The 16,874-nt window shown below is 43.9% G+C and overlaps 5 protein-coding genes across 5 annotated transcripts; 1 reads left to right on the plus strand and 4 right to left on the minus strand.

The window, feature by feature from the left end:
- Positions 1 to 6,900: 6,900 nt before the first annotated feature.
- Positions 6,901 to 8,252, minus strand: J4E87_006152 (uncharacterized protein; the record flags this gene model as incomplete). The annotated part of the gene is made up of 2 exons (XM_049377757.1): positions 6,901 to 7,998; positions 8,064 to 8,252. 2 exons carry the CDS (start codon positions 8,250 to 8,252, stop codon positions 6,901 to 6,903), a joined length of 1,287 nt encoding a protein of 428 aa, XP_049232324.1.
- Positions 8,253 to 8,711: 459 nt separating this feature from the next.
- J4E87_006153 (uncharacterized protein) lies at positions 8,712 to 10,271 on the minus strand (the record flags this gene model as incomplete). Its single annotated transcript, XM_049377758.1, has 3 exons — positions 8,712 to 9,466; positions 9,518 to 9,872; positions 9,921 to 10,271. The coding sequence occupies 3 exons, from the start codon at positions 10,269 to 10,271 to the stop codon at positions 8,712 to 8,714; spliced, it is 1,461 nt and encodes a 486-aa protein (XP_049232325.1).
- Positions 10,272 to 11,880: 1,609 nt separating this feature from the next.
- On the minus strand, positions 11,881 to 12,725 carry J4E87_006154 (uncharacterized protein; the record flags this gene model as incomplete). The annotated part of the gene is made up of 3 exons (XM_049377759.1): positions 11,881 to 12,211; positions 12,297 to 12,426; positions 12,488 to 12,725. The coding sequence occupies 3 exons, from the start codon at positions 12,723 to 12,725 to the stop codon at positions 11,881 to 11,883; spliced, it is 699 nt and encodes a 232-aa protein (XP_049232326.1).
- A 1,657-nt stretch (positions 12,726 to 14,382) lies between these two features.
- On the plus strand, positions 14,383 to 15,216 carry J4E87_006155 (uncharacterized protein; the record flags this gene model as incomplete). Its single annotated transcript, XM_049377760.1, has 1 exon — positions 14,383 to 15,216. The coding sequence occupies one exon, from the start codon at positions 14,383 to 14,385 to the stop codon at positions 15,214 to 15,216; it is 834 nt and encodes a 277-aa protein (XP_049232327.1).
- A 34-nt stretch (positions 15,217 to 15,250) lies between these two features.
- On the minus strand, positions 15,251 to 16,039 carry J4E87_006156 (uncharacterized protein; the record flags this gene model as incomplete). The annotated part of the gene is made up of 1 exon (XM_049377761.1): positions 15,251 to 16,039. The coding sequence occupies one exon, from the start codon at positions 16,037 to 16,039 to the stop codon at positions 15,251 to 15,253; it is 789 nt and encodes a 262-aa protein (XP_049232328.1).
- Positions 16,040 to 16,874: the final 835 nt, after the last annotated feature.

Raw genomic sequence — 16,874 nt, forward strand, 5'->3', positions numbered from 1 at the left:
TAACAACTATAGTAGTCTTAGTTATAGTAGTTATAGAATAGCTTATATGCGTTTTAGAGATAATAAGAGCCTTTATAGATAATATAGTTACTATATTAATAAATAAAAAGAAAGAAGATGTAGAAGATATAAAAGATGTAGAAGATATAGAAGATAAGAAAGATAAGAAAGATAAGAGAAAAGAGAAAGAGGTAAGTAGAGAATTTTGCTTTTTATAACTATAGCTAAAGAGTCTAGTATAATTACACGTACAAAACTCTTCTACTATCTTAGAATAGCTATTATATAATAGATTTAAGATTATTACTAACTAAGAGTTATAAACTACTATACCTTACTACCTTTCTACTCTATAGCCTTATTTTAGAAATAGGTTTAAATGCTTCTTAGACGTTTATCGCCGTTTCTCTATAGTTATAGCCTTCTCTACCTTCTACTTCTACATAGAGCTTCTAGAGAGTAATAAGATATATATACAACTTCTAAATATTCTTCTAGAGATATACAAAACGTATACTCTACTACACCTCTTTCTCTATAGTTTCTAGAGTAGATTCTAGCTTCTTACTATTATGCTTTTATATAAGGTTTAAGAGCGTTAAACTTTATAGCTTAGTTTTAATTTCTAGAACCTTTAAAAGAATATATACTACTACCTACTATAAAATAAGATGTTTAGAAAATATACCTGCATTGCGATTATATACTGTGTTACTTAACTGCGTTATACCTGCATTTCTGCACTAGCACACTTAACAAAGTAATAATATACTCTATTATTTCTAATTATTAATTATCTCTAGCTCTAATATAATACTAGTAAAGTTAGACTCTAAATAGAGTTAACTCTAATAGTAGTTTTAGAAATAAAAACTCTAGTAGCTTTATATACTTTATTAAGAGTAGTAAAAACTTTTTTAAAATAACTTATTAATATAATATTATTCTAGCTTTTATAAAGTATATTAGTACTATTAGATCTATAACTAGCGTGTATATACTTAAAATATTACTTTATATTAGTAAGAATCTAAGTCTCTATTAGAGTATAGTTCTTATAAAACTTATTAATAATAATATAGATAGTACTAAAGCTTTCTAAAAAGGTATTATTATTATAGTTATAGTTTTTATAATCTCTACTATTCTTTTCTTCTTTACTTTTATCTCTACCTCTACTAGTGTTTTTAGTAGTGTTAGTGCTATAAAAAAGTAGAATAGAGAAGTAAAGTTATTTAAGATAGTAGAGCTTCTAGCTAAAAGTAGTAAAGTTATTAATATAGTACTTATTATCTAAAAGTAGTTTTATATAAGTATACTACTAAAATAAAAGCTTTTTATATATTTAAAAAATTATCTTCTTATTATTCTATAGAAAAGTAGTAATACTAGCTTTAAAGTAAGATAGAAAAGTGCTAATATTTTCTTTTACTTTTATACTTACTTTTTTATTATAAAAGTTATAAGTATTATAGTAAGTATTAAGATAACTATAGCTTTTATTAAGAATATTCTAGATCTATTATATATATTTAAATTTCTAACTAGAGATATACTAACTAATAGATATACTTTACTAAGTAGTACTACTAGTCTTTATATAGATAAAGTTAAGTTACTTAGCTTTATTACTTTTAAAAATACTTATATATATATATAGAACTAGCTTTTAATATCTAGCTTCTACTTCTAATAAATATCTTAGTAGGTACTAATAAAACTTTTAAACTTATTAGACTTAAGCTATTTAAAGTAGTAAGTATTATATATAAAAGCTAGTAGAAAAGTATAGTTTAGAAAACTAAAGTAGTTAGTAGCGCGTTTATAGTAATCTAAGTAAAAGGTACTAGCTAAGTTATTAGAATATTTTAAATTAGAGCTATTAGAATTATTTAGTAGAAAGATAAAAGTAGTTTTTTTAATAAGTAAATAAAGATAAAAGACTTTCTTTAGCGCTTTAATATAGATTGTATATTTCTTCTTATATACTTTCTTATAAGTATCTTTTTACTTATATACTTAAGTAATTTATTATTTAGAAGTAATATAATATTTTTTAAGTTAGACTATAAATATATAGATATTACTTTTTATTATATATAGTTATTTCTATAAGTATATATACTTACTATTAGAGCTAAGTAGCTACTATTATAAAATACTTAAGGCTTTATTATTCTTAGTAGCTTAAAGGCGTAGCTAATAGAAAGTATTATACTTATTAGTAAGCTTCTTTTAAATCTTCTATAGATAACTAATATATAGAGCTAGATTATTATTAAAGTAACTAATAGTATTAAAGAAAAGCTTTTAAAGCTTTATACTATTTTAGAAAACTATATAAATAGAACTATCTTTAAAAAGTATTTTATTAAATTCTTTAATATATTTAGCTTAGTTTTATATATTAAGCTTATAAGCTAATAGAATAAACTTACTATCTTAAAAGAGATTAGACTTAAAGATAATATAACTAGTAATATTATAATTAGTAGAGATATAAAATATAACGTAATAAGTAACTAGTTCTAGTAACTTAGAAGTAGAGAAGTTAGACTCTACTTTATTATTTACTTTATAGATAGTACTCTAGTAAATATTATAGTTAGCGCTATAGTTATTATTATAATTAGTACTATAATTAGCGTTCTAAGTAAGTTATAGTAAGAAAGTATACTATCTAAGAGATAAGTTATATAAATTAGTTAGATAGTATACACTACTATAGATAACGTAACTAAGTAGATTACTAAGAAAAAAGTAGTAAGAATACTTCTTACTACTATAGGTCTTAGTAATATTAAGTAGCTAATTATTAAAGCTAATAGTTTTAGTATTACTTATTAGAAGCTTAACTAAGTTACTATAGTTATAGTTATTATAATTATTAAGGTAGTAATAAATCTTAGTAAAGTTAGTATTATTATTCTTAGAGTTAGTAAAAGAACTACTTTCTATAAGAAAGATATACTAGAAGCTATTCTAGAAGAAGCTAAAGATATTAAAAAAGCTACTATTATATAGATTAAAGAATCTATAAAAGTAAAAAAAAAACTAATAAAAGTTTTAAAAACTAAATACTATTATAGTAAGAGAGTTTTTTAATATAGTAATATATAAGAACTAAAACTACTAGTAGCTACGCTAACTATAAGTAGTAAAGATAGTAGTAGATTTAGTAAATAAAGAAGTAGTAGTACTAGAAGTAGTTATTATATAGCTAGTCTTAATACTTACTATAGTCTAACTAGAGCTAGCGTTATAAAAGAGAATATAGAAAATATCTTTAATAAAAGTATTACTAACTAAAGACTAAAAAGAGATTAGTAATATAGTTATAATTATTAGTGTAGATCTTATTAGAGTAACTAGCTAATTTACTAAATTACTATTAAAGTTAGAGAACTATAATAATATATAAGAGTTATATAGAAATTAGATAATAATATTATATTAAATTATAATATTATTATAGTAAGACTTATAAAAAGTACTTAGAGATTAAATATATATATAGTAGGTTATTAAGCTAATATAGGTCTAATATCTAAAGAACTAAACTATTATAAGCTATATTATAGTTATATAAGTAGTAGTAAGTATAAAAGTAATATACTAAAATAAACTTCTTTATATTTATTATAATACTTATTTATAAATACTTTTAATAATTATATTATTTTACTTACTAATAGTAAAGCTATTAGTAGTACTATAATTAACTTACTATTAACTATATAATAAAAAAAAAAAATTAAAACACTTATAATAAGCTTTTTTATCTCTTCTAATTTTAGCTAAATAAATAAAGTCTAACTTATATACTTTATTACTAAAGAATAAAGTAGCTCTTAAAATAGTATATAGTATTTTAAAAGCTACTTAGCTAAGCTAACTAATAAGTATAGCTCTAAATAATTAGTATTACTAAGACTTTTTCTAAGCTTAACTAGCTAAGCTAGTTAAGATTAAAAAGCTAAGCTAAGCTTATACTAACTATAAGAAGTAATACTTTAACTTAGCTTATATACTAGAAAAGATTTAAAAACTTTTTAACTTAGTATAAAAAAAGAAAAGAAAAAAAAAGTAGTAGTAGTAAGAGTATATAACTATAGGTACTTTTATAAAACTAAGTTTTAGCTCTTAGCTAAAATAGAGAGGTAGTTACTACGATACTGTCTTAGAAAGAGTATAATCTAGTAATAATATATACTTAAGTAGAGTATACTGTAATCTTGCCTACAGGTCTGTAAAGATTAGTATCTTTGTACACAAGAATTCTACCTTAACTAATTAGCACTAATTAATTACTCTCTCTATTCTTCTTAACAAGCTATCTAATCGTTTCGCTGTCCTAGATAAATTATTCTAGAATCTCTTCCGCATATTGTCGAATCGCGTATACTAAAGCTATTCTAGTAGGCTCTATTACTACGTTAGCGGAACAATACATAATAACCTTATAGAAACTTAGTAGTGTTTTTCTAGCAGTAAAACTACTTCTAATTCCTCTAGCGTTTCTGTTGTACTTGCGCGTGCAGAATCTGTCTAGAAAGGTCTGTAGATAGTACTTAACGTTTAAGGTTCTCTTCTAAGTACAACTATAGAGACAGAATAGTCTAAGTTCTATCTCGGACAGAGAATTATTCTAAACGCGATTTACTGCATGCTTTTAGAACATAAGAGCCTAGTGTAGCATGTCTAGCTTTAGAAGCTTATATAGGCCTTAGGCAATCAAGCGCTATAATCCGTCCATTAGCGTTACGAATGTGCAGTTAAATTCCTTTAACGTAGCTAAGTGTTGTTTTATAAAACGTCGAAGTCGACCCCTGCTAATGTAAGTTGCGTGGAGACTTAGCGTGGTAATGTTAGAGTACTGTATAGTAGCAATGTGCCTAGAGAATACTACATGGCAGCCGTCGCAGAATCTCAAGCGAGGATAGGTCTCGCACCCATCCAGGCGAAGGGTCTCGATCTGACTATAATTTGCGATAAGTCGTGACAAATTTGTGTGATCCGGCTGATAGCCCTTCAGATAATATCCATGCTCGTTGCACCTTTTGGCGTCCTGTATTATCTGCTTGATTTCGGGACGTTCGAAAGGTAAGGTCGGGGTGCTGATCTCGATACCCTTGGTGTATGGTGAGCAATCCGCAGGATATATCATCAGAGTACGATGATCAGCGCCACTTAGATTTTCAGGCCGTACTGTGAAGACTGCCTCCTTCCTTGCAAAACCGCTCCTCGCCGAAGCGGCATGTATGAGGCGGTGCAAGTCCGTATCCTGTGCCGGAACTTCCTCCAAAGAAGTCGCTTGCTTCAAGTTCCGGAAGCATGCTGCTAGAAGTTCAACAGATTCGCTGGCTTCCAAGTTTGTCAAAATCTCTTCGCGGCGCATTTCACGGATCGGGGACATTCCCCATGGAATATCACAGTCGTCTTCCGTGCTATTCACGCTAGGATAGTAGAACAGCACTCGCTTGATCCGGTCGCGAAAAGCTGGTATTTGAGTTAAGTGCAATAGCTGGCAAAGTCCTTTATAGTCGACGACTATCTCGAGCTCCTCTAGCAATAGTCCGTACCTAACCGCGGCGTCGAAAGTGGTCTTCGCGTGAAGGTCTCGGCAGGTCAGGCGGAGCGACTTCAGGTCATCGTTATTGTAGGATGAAAAGCCATCTACATCGTGCTCCAGGCCTAGGTATCGACAGGTCCTGCTGATGATCTCCGTGGGTAGGGATAGTAGAGACATTCCAAATCGACTAGAGGAATGCGGTTGAAGCCTACGTTAATTCCAAAAAGGTGCGAAGCTTGAGTGTTGTCGCTGATGTAGGCGTCTAGCGGTGAGGTGGAGGCGCGAAGCTTGAGTGAGGTGGCTGATGTAGACTCCTGGATGCGCAGGCGGAAGCCTTGTTCAGTCGGTTGAGGGTATCGCGAGCGAGAAGAGAATGTGAGGGCTATATATCAGCTGGAATCTGGGCGTGCAAGTGTGCAGAGCAGAATGTGGGTATCATGTGATCAAGGCGCCGAAGGTGGTTGTGGTCGTGATTGTATGGTAGGGTATCGCGAGCGACCGATAAAATCCCACGGTGGCGTAGAAAGGCGACGAAGTCAGGAGTTGACGCTGGTGTGGCCAACTGACTGAGCGGGCGGAATTTGCAGTCGTAAGGCGGAAGGTGGAAGTACGAGAGACGCAGAGATTGGAAATGAGAGAGAGGAAGCAGCAAACATATGTGATGGCGCTAGTCCAACTACGGTACAATGACTACCTAGGTAGCGACCAGGCGCAGCACGGATTCTGATCACACCCGAGCATCTAGGTCAGACGGTAGGCTGCACGCGCTTCCACTGATTATCATTCATTATCCTAGTGTAACTGCTGATGAGATCTTTGACTATCGGATCGCAAAAGTTACGAGTGGTGGTACCGTACCGAATGCAGGTCATGGAAATATCTGGTAAACCACGTTCCAAGAGATCGCGTATCGCATCGACTGCGCTGATCTCGTCCAATAGCGCTATGCAGGAAGAGTTCGCACGCTCTATCTGTCTCAGCACTGGACCAAGAGGCAATCAATTTTAGTCGAGATGCACAAAAGCTCCTGCTTGCGGAACGACAGATAAAGCACGAGGATTGAAAGCTAACATTGGGGCATGATGGGGTATTTTTGCCAGCGGACCAAAGTAGGGCCAGAACGTGATAAATTAGCAAAGATGACTAGTATCTGGGTTGAGCGATGATGTACAGGACTGGGCTCTAAACCATCATCGGTTTGGACGCCCTCAGAATGCAAGTTGCTGTTATAATGTGACAAAACTACACGCGAAAACCCATATTAGACCCTCAGAATGGTCGCTAAGCTTTAGCCGTGTAAAACGCCTCGTCCAGCAAGCATGTATCCCCTAGTAGTAAATCCTGTACGACTGCATATCACTCCAGTCAGAACTAACGTCCAAGACCTCTTCCGCATACCGTTTCTCAACGTATGCAGCTTCCATATATCCGTTACTCGCCACAACTTCAGGGAAGTCATACATGTACACCTCGTAGTATCTTGCCCGAGTCTTGCGCGACGGTTGTGTGGTATAGCCACGAGAATATGGTTTGCGACCGAACTTCGCCGTCCAGAAGTGCTGCAGGAACATCTGCAGAAAGAGCTTGATGTTGGACTTTCCGTGATATACGAGCTCGAGATACCACCTCTGGTCTGAGAAAGACGGAATCTTGGACTTGGTGACCTCGTGCTTTTGGTAGAGGGAGTCGAGGTAGAGCGTCTCGAGTTGTGGTAGTTTGAGCAAGCCCTGGGCTAGAGATTTCCATGAGCCATCCGTCAGAGAAACGGATGAGAAGCGGACTTCCTTCAGTGTCGTAGTGTGCTGCTTGACGAAGCGGCGGAGCCGGCCCCCGCTCACGTAGGTCTTATCCATAGAGAGATAGGTTAGGTGAGGAAAGTTCGCGGTCGCAATATGTTTGAACACCGCTTCGCATCCGTCGCAGAGCCGTAACATGGGCAATTTATCGCATCCAGCGATTTGAAGATGGGTGATGTCGTTATACGCTGCAAGAAACCTGGAGAACTCTCGATAGCTTGGCTGATATCCTTTGAAGTGGTAGCCTTGCTTGCCGAGCTGTCTTTTTTTCCGCTTTTTCAGCTTCCTATGAAGTGGCGTCCTATCCTCGAAAGCCGAGTCGGGCGCTTTGATGCTCAGACCTTTGGTATATGACGCGCACTCCTCTGGGAAATTCGTAACACTGCGATAGCCTGATTTGACGACAGGCTGCGCTAGTACCTCGAAGATTGCGATCTCGCGCGGAAACTCACTTGCTGCCAGAGCGGCGGGAACAAGACCGTACAAGTTGCGCCCGTGAACGATGATCTCCGATAGCATAGGGGCGTCTTTCAAGTTCCGGAAACATTGCGCGAGAAGGTGTACCGTCTCGCTAGCCTCCAAAGACGTTGTTATATCGTCGACGATTTGCGCTCGAAACGCGGCTTTAGCCTAAGGCGTGGGTGAATGGCGTCAGTAAGTGTGTCATGTGTAGTTGGTGCGCGGAGATCCCTCACCCAATCAGCCATCAAGTAGTCTGGCGGAGCTGGCTCGTTCTCATAAGGAGACTTGAGTATCAATGTTCGAATCCGCTTGGAGAAATCGGGGATCTTGGTGATGTGAAGAAGGGCGCAGAGCCCCTTGTGACTGGCTTCAATATCTAGCAGCTCAAGAAGTAGCCCATATCTCACCGACGCGTCGTACATGGTCTTCGAGTACAACTCCCGACAAGTTATACGAAGTGGTAGGAACTCATCAGTGTTGCAATAGTGAGTGAAGCCGCCGCGTTCATCCTGAATCATCCCAAGATAACGGCAGATTCTGCCGATGATCTCGGCGGGCAGTGATAGTAACGACATTGTGCGCTATCTGGTTGGTATGTTCCGAGGACTCGTAAGCGACTGCTACCGAGCGTGTAGGGTGGTCGATCGAGAAGTCAAGCAGAGTAGGTCGAGGCGTAGACGTGAGCGCCCTTGGACTCCGTCAACAGTTCGTAGACTTATGTAGGCAGGAGAATCCGTTGGGCGCTAGGCTCCAGCTACTGTTGTGTACGGCCATCATTCACTATTTCTTGGCACCACTCGCGTTACGCAATGACCGAAACGATTCTCTCGATCTCTGCATACCGGACACCCTTCTATATGTATTGATTTAGTACTCGCAAACTACTCCTCCGGCGGGTACACAACAATACGATCAATATCCGCGCCCTTAACATCCTGCCCATTATCCAGCCCACCAATAGTAATAGTGTTATGACTACCCTCCTCCAAGTTCAACATCAGCGGCGTGCTCAGAATGATCCCCTTGTGCGTATCTCTCTGATACAGTGACTCAACCTCTTCCGTCTTGTTGTTAACAATAACACTCGAGATGCGGCGAAGCTGCCAAGTTCCATTGATACGATCAGGTGAACCTCCAGGCTGGTCGCCGAAGCCCATGTCATCGGTGTTCTGATAGTAGAATGAGACCCATTGGGGCTTTCCGGTGCCTTCGATGTTGGAGAAGGTGACTTTGCTATCGTTGCCGTAGATGCCGGTGACGATGACGCCATCGCTGCCGAAGGTGGCTTCTTGGTGGTAGGCGTCGCCGGTGGTGGTGGCGTCCTTGCCGTAGTAGGTAGTTCCGTTGATGGCTGTGACTTCTCCGGTTTTCACGTCGAGGTCGTAAACGTCGTACCACTTGAGCTCAACGGACTTCTTCTCTTCATCAATCTCAAGCGGTAGCCAGATGTACCTGCTTTCCCACAGACTGATTGAGTCCCATTGATCACCCATGTACAGGTACGTAGTCTTCTTGGTACCATTGATCCGAAGGTTCAATCCAGATTGCGAGTTGAAGGTACGTGTGTTGAGCGGTGCGATGATAAATGGTTGAGACCAAGGACCAGCAAGGGAGTCGGCGCGGAAAGCAACCACGTCTGGAAGCGGTCAGCATGTGATGTAGATACCCGCTTGGTGAGAACACTCACTGTTTGGACGGTAACCTGTCTTGTGCGACATCAGCGCAAAGTAGCTCTTATCGGTTTGCACGATCGTTGGTGCTTCGAGGTCGTACTTGTCGAAACGATGAACGACTTCATCAAGAGCAGTGATGTTCTCGTTGAAGGATGTCAGGTAGACGTCGCGTCCTTCCCTGCGGTCACCATTAGAGTATAGCGAATACGCGCGGCCGTCTTTCTGGTCGACGAATAGACCGAAATCTTGTGACCAGTTTCCAAGTGGCGCTGTAGCATCGACGAAGCTGTAAGGTCCGGTGATGTTGTCTGAGACAGCAAGACCTTGAAGAAGCTCTCCGTAGGTGGAGTTGTCGGCGTGCCACCACATCTGTTAATGTTAGCAAAGCTACCATGGTTGCTGAGGATGAGTACTTACATGGTATTGACCAGTACCTTCGCTGAACACAACCTTCGGCCGTTGAATGATGTCCTCAGGGGAGATGTAGGGATGGCCCTCGATGGGCTCCAGGGCTAGACCGTGAGGCTCCCATGTCGCGAGATCATCGGAGCTGTACACGCTAACACCACCACCCTCTTCCTGTCCCTCGATCTTGTACTCGCCGAACCAAAAGTACTTGCCCGTCTCTTGATCCACAGTAATGCCACCAGCGTGCGCATTTACAAGAGTGTCATCAGTAGCTCTCCAACGCGCTCCCGGAACGATCCATTTGGCGGAGGCGGTCGCTGCAGCTAGCAACAGCTGGCATGAAAGCGTGTTGAAACCCATTGCGACGTGATGCGATAGCGGACTGGGGTGACAAACATTTTCTGGTACATGGCTGTAGACCTCATATAGCCGGTTGCAGAAGCATGGATGTTTACCAGCCAAGCGGCTCCGGATTGTGTTCACCCGAGCTTTCAGGAACCTAAGCCCTGGATATCATCTTGCGGGGCTCCGCACCTATTAGCGGAAGCGATCGTCGTATTTCTCCAGGTTTTGGGATGGCCCGCTACCGCGATACGGTTTGGTGAATTCGGATGTCGGAAAAACCAAGACTTTGAGCTGGCTGCCAACGATGAGGGGACGCCGCAGTAGCCATACTTTACGGGAACGCTACTTGATCGAGCTTTGAATCCGCATGTACACAGGTCGTCAGGGCTTCGGAGACATGGGCCAAGGGCTGGTGTTGAGGCATTTCGAGAATGAGGATGGCAGCTTCGGGGTAGCTTGAAGATGGAGCTCGCTTGCGGAAGCTGCTGACGTCATCATCGCGGGAAGCCGCCTGCCATGCCGCCCTCAGCTACCTGAGTAATCTGCTCAACAACTGTCAACATCTACCTGCGACCTCGGGATGGTCATGCTTATCCCAATTCTCAGACAAATTTAGAACGTTGTTGTTTACATTGCCTCTGGTAGCTGCCGTACTACTACTACTACTACTACTGCGTCTATTCCAGCCCGTTCTGACCTCAATATTTGAGTATGCAGGCTGTAGCTGCCGTACAGTTCTGTTCTCCAAAACCTTGGACGCTACTGCACGGAGAAACGAAGGGGCTGCAACAAGGACACATCGCTCAATCGCCGTCGCAAAGCTTTCCAATACCGGCTGATAACAGTGGAAACAAAGATCTTGGAATTGTACATCCCTTGCGACCATACATATTGTTACTCGACTGTGTCGTGTATGCATTCCAGGACCAGCACCCAATAGCAACGGCGTCTCCACACTGCCTCACCCCTCTAAGTACCAAAAGATCTTATATAGACAGTACCCAGATGTTCGATATCGACATAGCCCCGTTTCCGAACAACCAGCAATGCCCTCCGCGCACTAAACTAGGTACATCCGATGTGATTGCAGCAGCTCAATACTTAGGTGAGGTGTCGCGTTACTAGTTCGCTCGTCATTTGACGATATCGTAAGAATGGGGGAAAGGAATTCAGATTCATAATGTACTACGTTACTCAGCGGAAAAGATTGTATTAGCAGCTACGCGATGCTACGCGATGCTACGATGCCAGTCTCCACACAACGCGATAGCCTCGTGCAAGACTGCATCTCTTTCTTCGGTTGACATGACTACCAGATGAACGAGGACTAATTCATATCAACGACGAATACCGGGAACGTGCGCAAACGCCTGTGATTACTCACTCCCCACTCGCAACACCACTAACACACATCAACTCACTTCTTCAGACCTAACTGCATACAGATACCAATATCATTGACGACATCCTCATCGCAGCACAAAAAGCTATATACAAATCTCAAAATGAACGTGAGTATATACATAATCCTAGGTCCACACATCCCAGCACCCGTCTCCTCAGTCGGACATGAGACGCATCAGTCATCCACCACCACCACTAGATCTCGGCCATCGACGACCACCTAACAGCTCGGCAGCTTCTCCAACTTCCCCTGAGCACCCGTGCAAGCGCTCGTCGAGCTAACCTTGCTGCTACTCCCATTCCCCTTGTTAACACCCTTGTACTCCTGGCACACCTTCTTTGTCGTTCCGCAAGATCCGCTAATGGAGGCTGTGTCACCGAAGTTGGAGTTGATACCAATGAGATCAGAGGTAAGGCCAAAGGCGCGGACATTCTCGACAATAACCTTGCGGGGCGACTTCTTGGAGTTGTCGGTGCAGTCGCCGCAGGAGCGGTAGAGCTTGCCCGCGTTGACGATGGTGTAGTTTTTGATGGTTACGGTGCCTGCGCCGCTGGAAGGGGTGTGTTAGTATGTGTTTGGGTTTGGGGGTTTGTGGGTGGGGAAGAGGGAGGGAGAGGGGAGATTGGAGGACGTACTTGTGCTGGATAACTTTGTCGCTGGCTTGGGCGGCGCCTCCGCCTTGGATGAGGGCGTTGCCGCTGCCGAGGATGGAAATGGCGTCTTCACAGACGTCGCGGAACCAGACGTTTGTTAGGGTGCAGGAGCCTGTGATTCCAAGGTTGTTAGTACCATTCTTACAAAATCACAAAATGAACATAAAGCATACCCAAGCAGTGCACGCCCTCGAGCGCATTTGCGCCAATAATGACGTTGGAGATGGACGCGCCGTTCTGGAGGATGAAGACGGCGCTGTCGCTGCCAGTATCCTCGTCTGAGTTGCAAGGCCGACCGCGGTCGAACTCCTTGTTACCAAAGTTGACGCTGCCGGTGATGGTGCTGGGCTGGGGGAGCGACACGATGCTGCCTGAGCGAGTGGGGATGTTGAGAGTCTGCGCAGCTGCCATGCTGGCGACGAGGGAAAGGAGTGCGACTTGAGACAACATGATGGTAACAAGTTCGTGCGTAAGTTGGAGAATGAAGTGGAGGAGCTGCTAAGTTTGCAGACGGGCTGGATACTCGGAGAAGAGATGAGTGAGCTGCTGGTCTACCACTCGGAATCCCCATTGCCTTTATACACATCCTCCATACCCACCTCTCCACGATACCTGTATCGCCAACCAGATCTAGACACCGATGTAGCCCTCTACGGACGTCGTGAAATTGCTACGGGGTGGATGAGACCCTGTATTGTGGATCTCGTCCGGCAAGCCAAGACACTGTAGTATTTGTGGAGAATGGTGGAGAATTGTCTTCCGCCGTGGTAAGTTGTGCTTGGCTAGGGGCTGAGGTTGCTGTTACCCTTACCGGTGGTTAGAATGGTCATGCCCACCATCACAACCTCACTATTTCGATCTACACTGCATAACAGAATACGCCCTGGACCTTTTCGCGATTCGCGGGATTTCTCGTTGACATGTTTTTCCGTACGCCATGAGTCGAGAATGTGCAGTTGTGTGATGTCTAACAGTATCTATGACACAGGTGACGGTGTTTTGGCGTTGCGGTATATTGGGGAAGACCTGGGGTACATTAGTGCAGCGCCATATGTCGGTAGAGAATTTTCCGCGGTGTTTGGAAGGATTCTTGGGCGGAGGGCTGGTGATGACTTGGCGTTTCAGTTGGGAGATGGGCTATGGTTCTTGTGAAATACCTCCTCTGGAGTCGATCTCTGGGTGGGTGGTATGCGATCCAATTTCTTGCGAAATGTTCCGTTTCATTTTGAGAACTGATCGCCTCGGCGAAGATGTGTTGTTGGCTGGTCGTGCCTTCACGTCGTAAAGGAGTCAACGCATTCTCACCGCTCACGTATCTTCGTTCGCTGGACTCAAGATTCTGTCGAAGAATGCAAGGCCTAGGCTTACATATGGGTACCTCTGGATCCATACTTCCGGTCTTGCATATCTCTATGGTGATGGCCCGTTTCCGCGACTCCCGCGAGGAACCACGATCAAGTTGCTCACCGATGATTGGCAGTCGTCCATCGGTGAACGGCTCCTATCAGCGGAAGCACCCATCCAAGAGTACTAGAACGTCTCAGATGGGGCGGATGGCAGTAAGTACCCGATCCGACGGCATTTGAGGATGGACATTATGGCCGACGATGCCCAGGTGTGCTGTTCCATGGGCACAATCCATATCGTAAACTTTCCGCTCCGTACTTCCACCAACCGGCGCTATTGGAAGGACAGATCCATATTGCATAAGCCTGGATAGGCAATGCAAGTGCGGAACGTTTCCTAGAATGTGTTTCAAGATCGAATGCGGTAAACACGTGGAGATCATGCCGCCTGGACAATGTGAGGGCCGCGATACTTTCTACGCTGGTAAATGGCGTGTTATGAATGTCTTGTCGTTCTAGATAGATTAGTGCCACGACGAAAAGTGAATTTGATCAATAATCACCAAAGGTGTCGATGTTTGAGAGAAACAGCATGCAGATGTCCATTTGGACTAGCAGATGAGTAAAGTGGGCCGAAGACTTGGCAGCGGAGGCCCACCGAAAAGTCTCGAGCAATTCAACACCTCTACACAACCAACGCGTCACACTACCCACCGCCCAAAATGTCGTCCATGCGAAATGCCGTTCAGCGACGCAACCACAAGGAGCGCGCGCAACCTGAAGAGCGCGCAAAATGGGGTCTCCTCGAAAAGCGCAAGGACTACAAGCTGCGCGCGCACGACCACAAGCAGAAGCAGGCCAAACTCAAGATTCTGAAGCAGAAGGCTCAGGACCGCAATCCCGATGAGTTCTCCTTCAAGATGATGTCGTCCAAGGTGGACAAGTCTGGGAAGCGAGTGGCGGACCGAGGCAACAAGGCGCTGAGCATGGAGGTGGTCAAGCTGTTGAAGACACAGGACGCGGGATACATTCGCACTATGCTGCAGCAGACGCGAAAAGAGAGGGAGGAGGTAGAGCAGCGGCTGATAATGGAGGAGCAGGGCGAGGTTCGTGCTGTGAGGGATGCGGCGAGGACGAAGCAGGGCAAGCACAGAGTCTTTGTGGACAACGAAGAGGAACAAGAGGAGTTTGAACCAGACACTTGGTTCGGGCGCGGCGAGGACATTCCTGCGCGCAAAGAATCACCCACTTTCGGAGACCTACAAGACGAGCTTTCGGAAGACGACGACGAAACGCCTATCCAGCGGCCGAACACATTATCGAAGAAGCAGATAGAGGCACAAGAGCAAGCACGGAGAGAAGCGAGAAAGTTCCGCAAGGAGAGAGAGCGAGCACAAGAGCGCCACGTAACAAGACTACGCGCACTCAAGAAGCGGGAGAGCGAACTCATGGCCGCGGAAGAAGAACTCGAACTCCAGCGCGCAAAGATGAACAACACCGTCGGCGGGGTCAACAAGAACGGCGTCAAGTTCAAGATCAGGGAGCGTAAGCGCTGAGCCCACATTAAACCATATACCCAAATAAATACAACTATAGCCTCGCCGGCATCCTCATCGCGCCATCCAGCCTCAACACCGTGCCATTCAACATCTCATTCCCCACACACTCGACCACCAACCTCGCAAACTCCTCCGGCAGCCCCGCCCTCTTGGGGAACTCCATACTGTTCTCCAAACTCTTCTTCACCTTGTCGCTCATCATGCGCGTCATCGCGCTATCGAACATACTCGGCGCAATCGTCACAGCACGAATACCATACTTTGACAGATCGCGCGCAAGCGGCAGTGTAAGACTTGCCACCGCCCCTTTCGACGCCGCATACGCAACCTGACCCATCTGTCCATCAAACGCCGCCGAAGACGCAATCATGATAATCACACCGCGCGACCCATCAGGACTCGAAGGCGTAGTCGTAGTCATATGCGGCACCACCTGCCTAACCAAATCCAACGTGCCCCTCAAATTTATATTGAGCACAAAATCAATACTCTCAATGCTCAACGGCTCGTTCTTCTTGTCGATAATCAGGCCTGGCATTCCCACTCCTGCTCCTGCTACCACACCTCCAATGTCTTTTCCTGTTTCTTTGACCCACGCGACTGTGCTGCGGACTGCGGAGGCGATGGCGTCTGTGTCTGTGACATCGGTTTCGAAGAACTTTGCGCGGGAACCGAGTTCGGAGACGATCTTGGAGCCGTTGGAGGCGTTGAGGTCGAGTAGCGAGACGTATGCGCCAGCGGAGTGGAGGGCGCGGGCGGTTGCGAGACCGAGGCCTGAGACGCCGCCGCTGATGAGGAAGGTGCGGTCTGCGATCTTCATTGTGGGGGAGGGTGAGGTGAGGATGTAGATGGATCGTGGGATGAACGAATATAATGTTGCGACTGTCAAGTCTCTGGCTGTGCTCGTGTCTACGTGATGTAAAGTAAAGCCGCAACTAAAAGCGCATGTGAAGTCTAAACCACGAACGCTGATCCTCAAGCTCACTTGCCTCGGCTCACCCAGATCGGCCAAACCACGCCCAGAACCTCCGACATGCCCGCTCCGTATCCTCACCACTGAACTGCATAGACATGCCCCACTCCGAATAACATCAATCTTGCCAATCCAATCCAATCTCGAACCTCAGCACCGCCGGGAGTCCGCAAAGACGCTCACTCACGTCCACACCCACCAACCACACACTTCCTACATCGTCACTCGCTACCTCATACCTCGAGCTACACATCAACCACGCATTCGACTTGCACCGCCCAACCCACCGCCTGGGTAGCGCCCACCCGTACTCCATAGAGCCCACCGTCCACGATGGCCAACACAGAAGACCGCATGATAATCGGCACCAACCGCACACCCACGAACCCCACACCACTATCCGCGCCCCAAGAACAACAAGTCAAAGACCTGTACTACAAAAACGTGCGGGCGAAATGCGCAAAGGAGATTGAAACTTTCGCGCAGTGTGCCCTCGGACGCACGTTTACGATGATATACGCGTGCCGCCAACCGCGACTGGCGATGAATAGTTGCATGTTGCAGTATCAGAATCAGGATGAGTTGGATAAAGCAAGGTTGGAGTGGTTTGCGTTGGCGGAGGAGAGGAGGCAGGTACGTTGTATTGACTCTCAGTTCATGCACTCTCCACTGACTGGAACAC

Source organism: Alternaria ethzedia (assembly GCF_023757985.1).
Source record: "Alternaria ethzedia strain BMP 0044 chromosome Unknown scaffold_14, whole genome shotgun sequence".
NCBI classification, from domain to species: Eukaryota; Fungi; Ascomycota; class Dothideomycetes; order Pleosporales; family Pleosporaceae; genus Alternaria; species Alternaria ethzedia.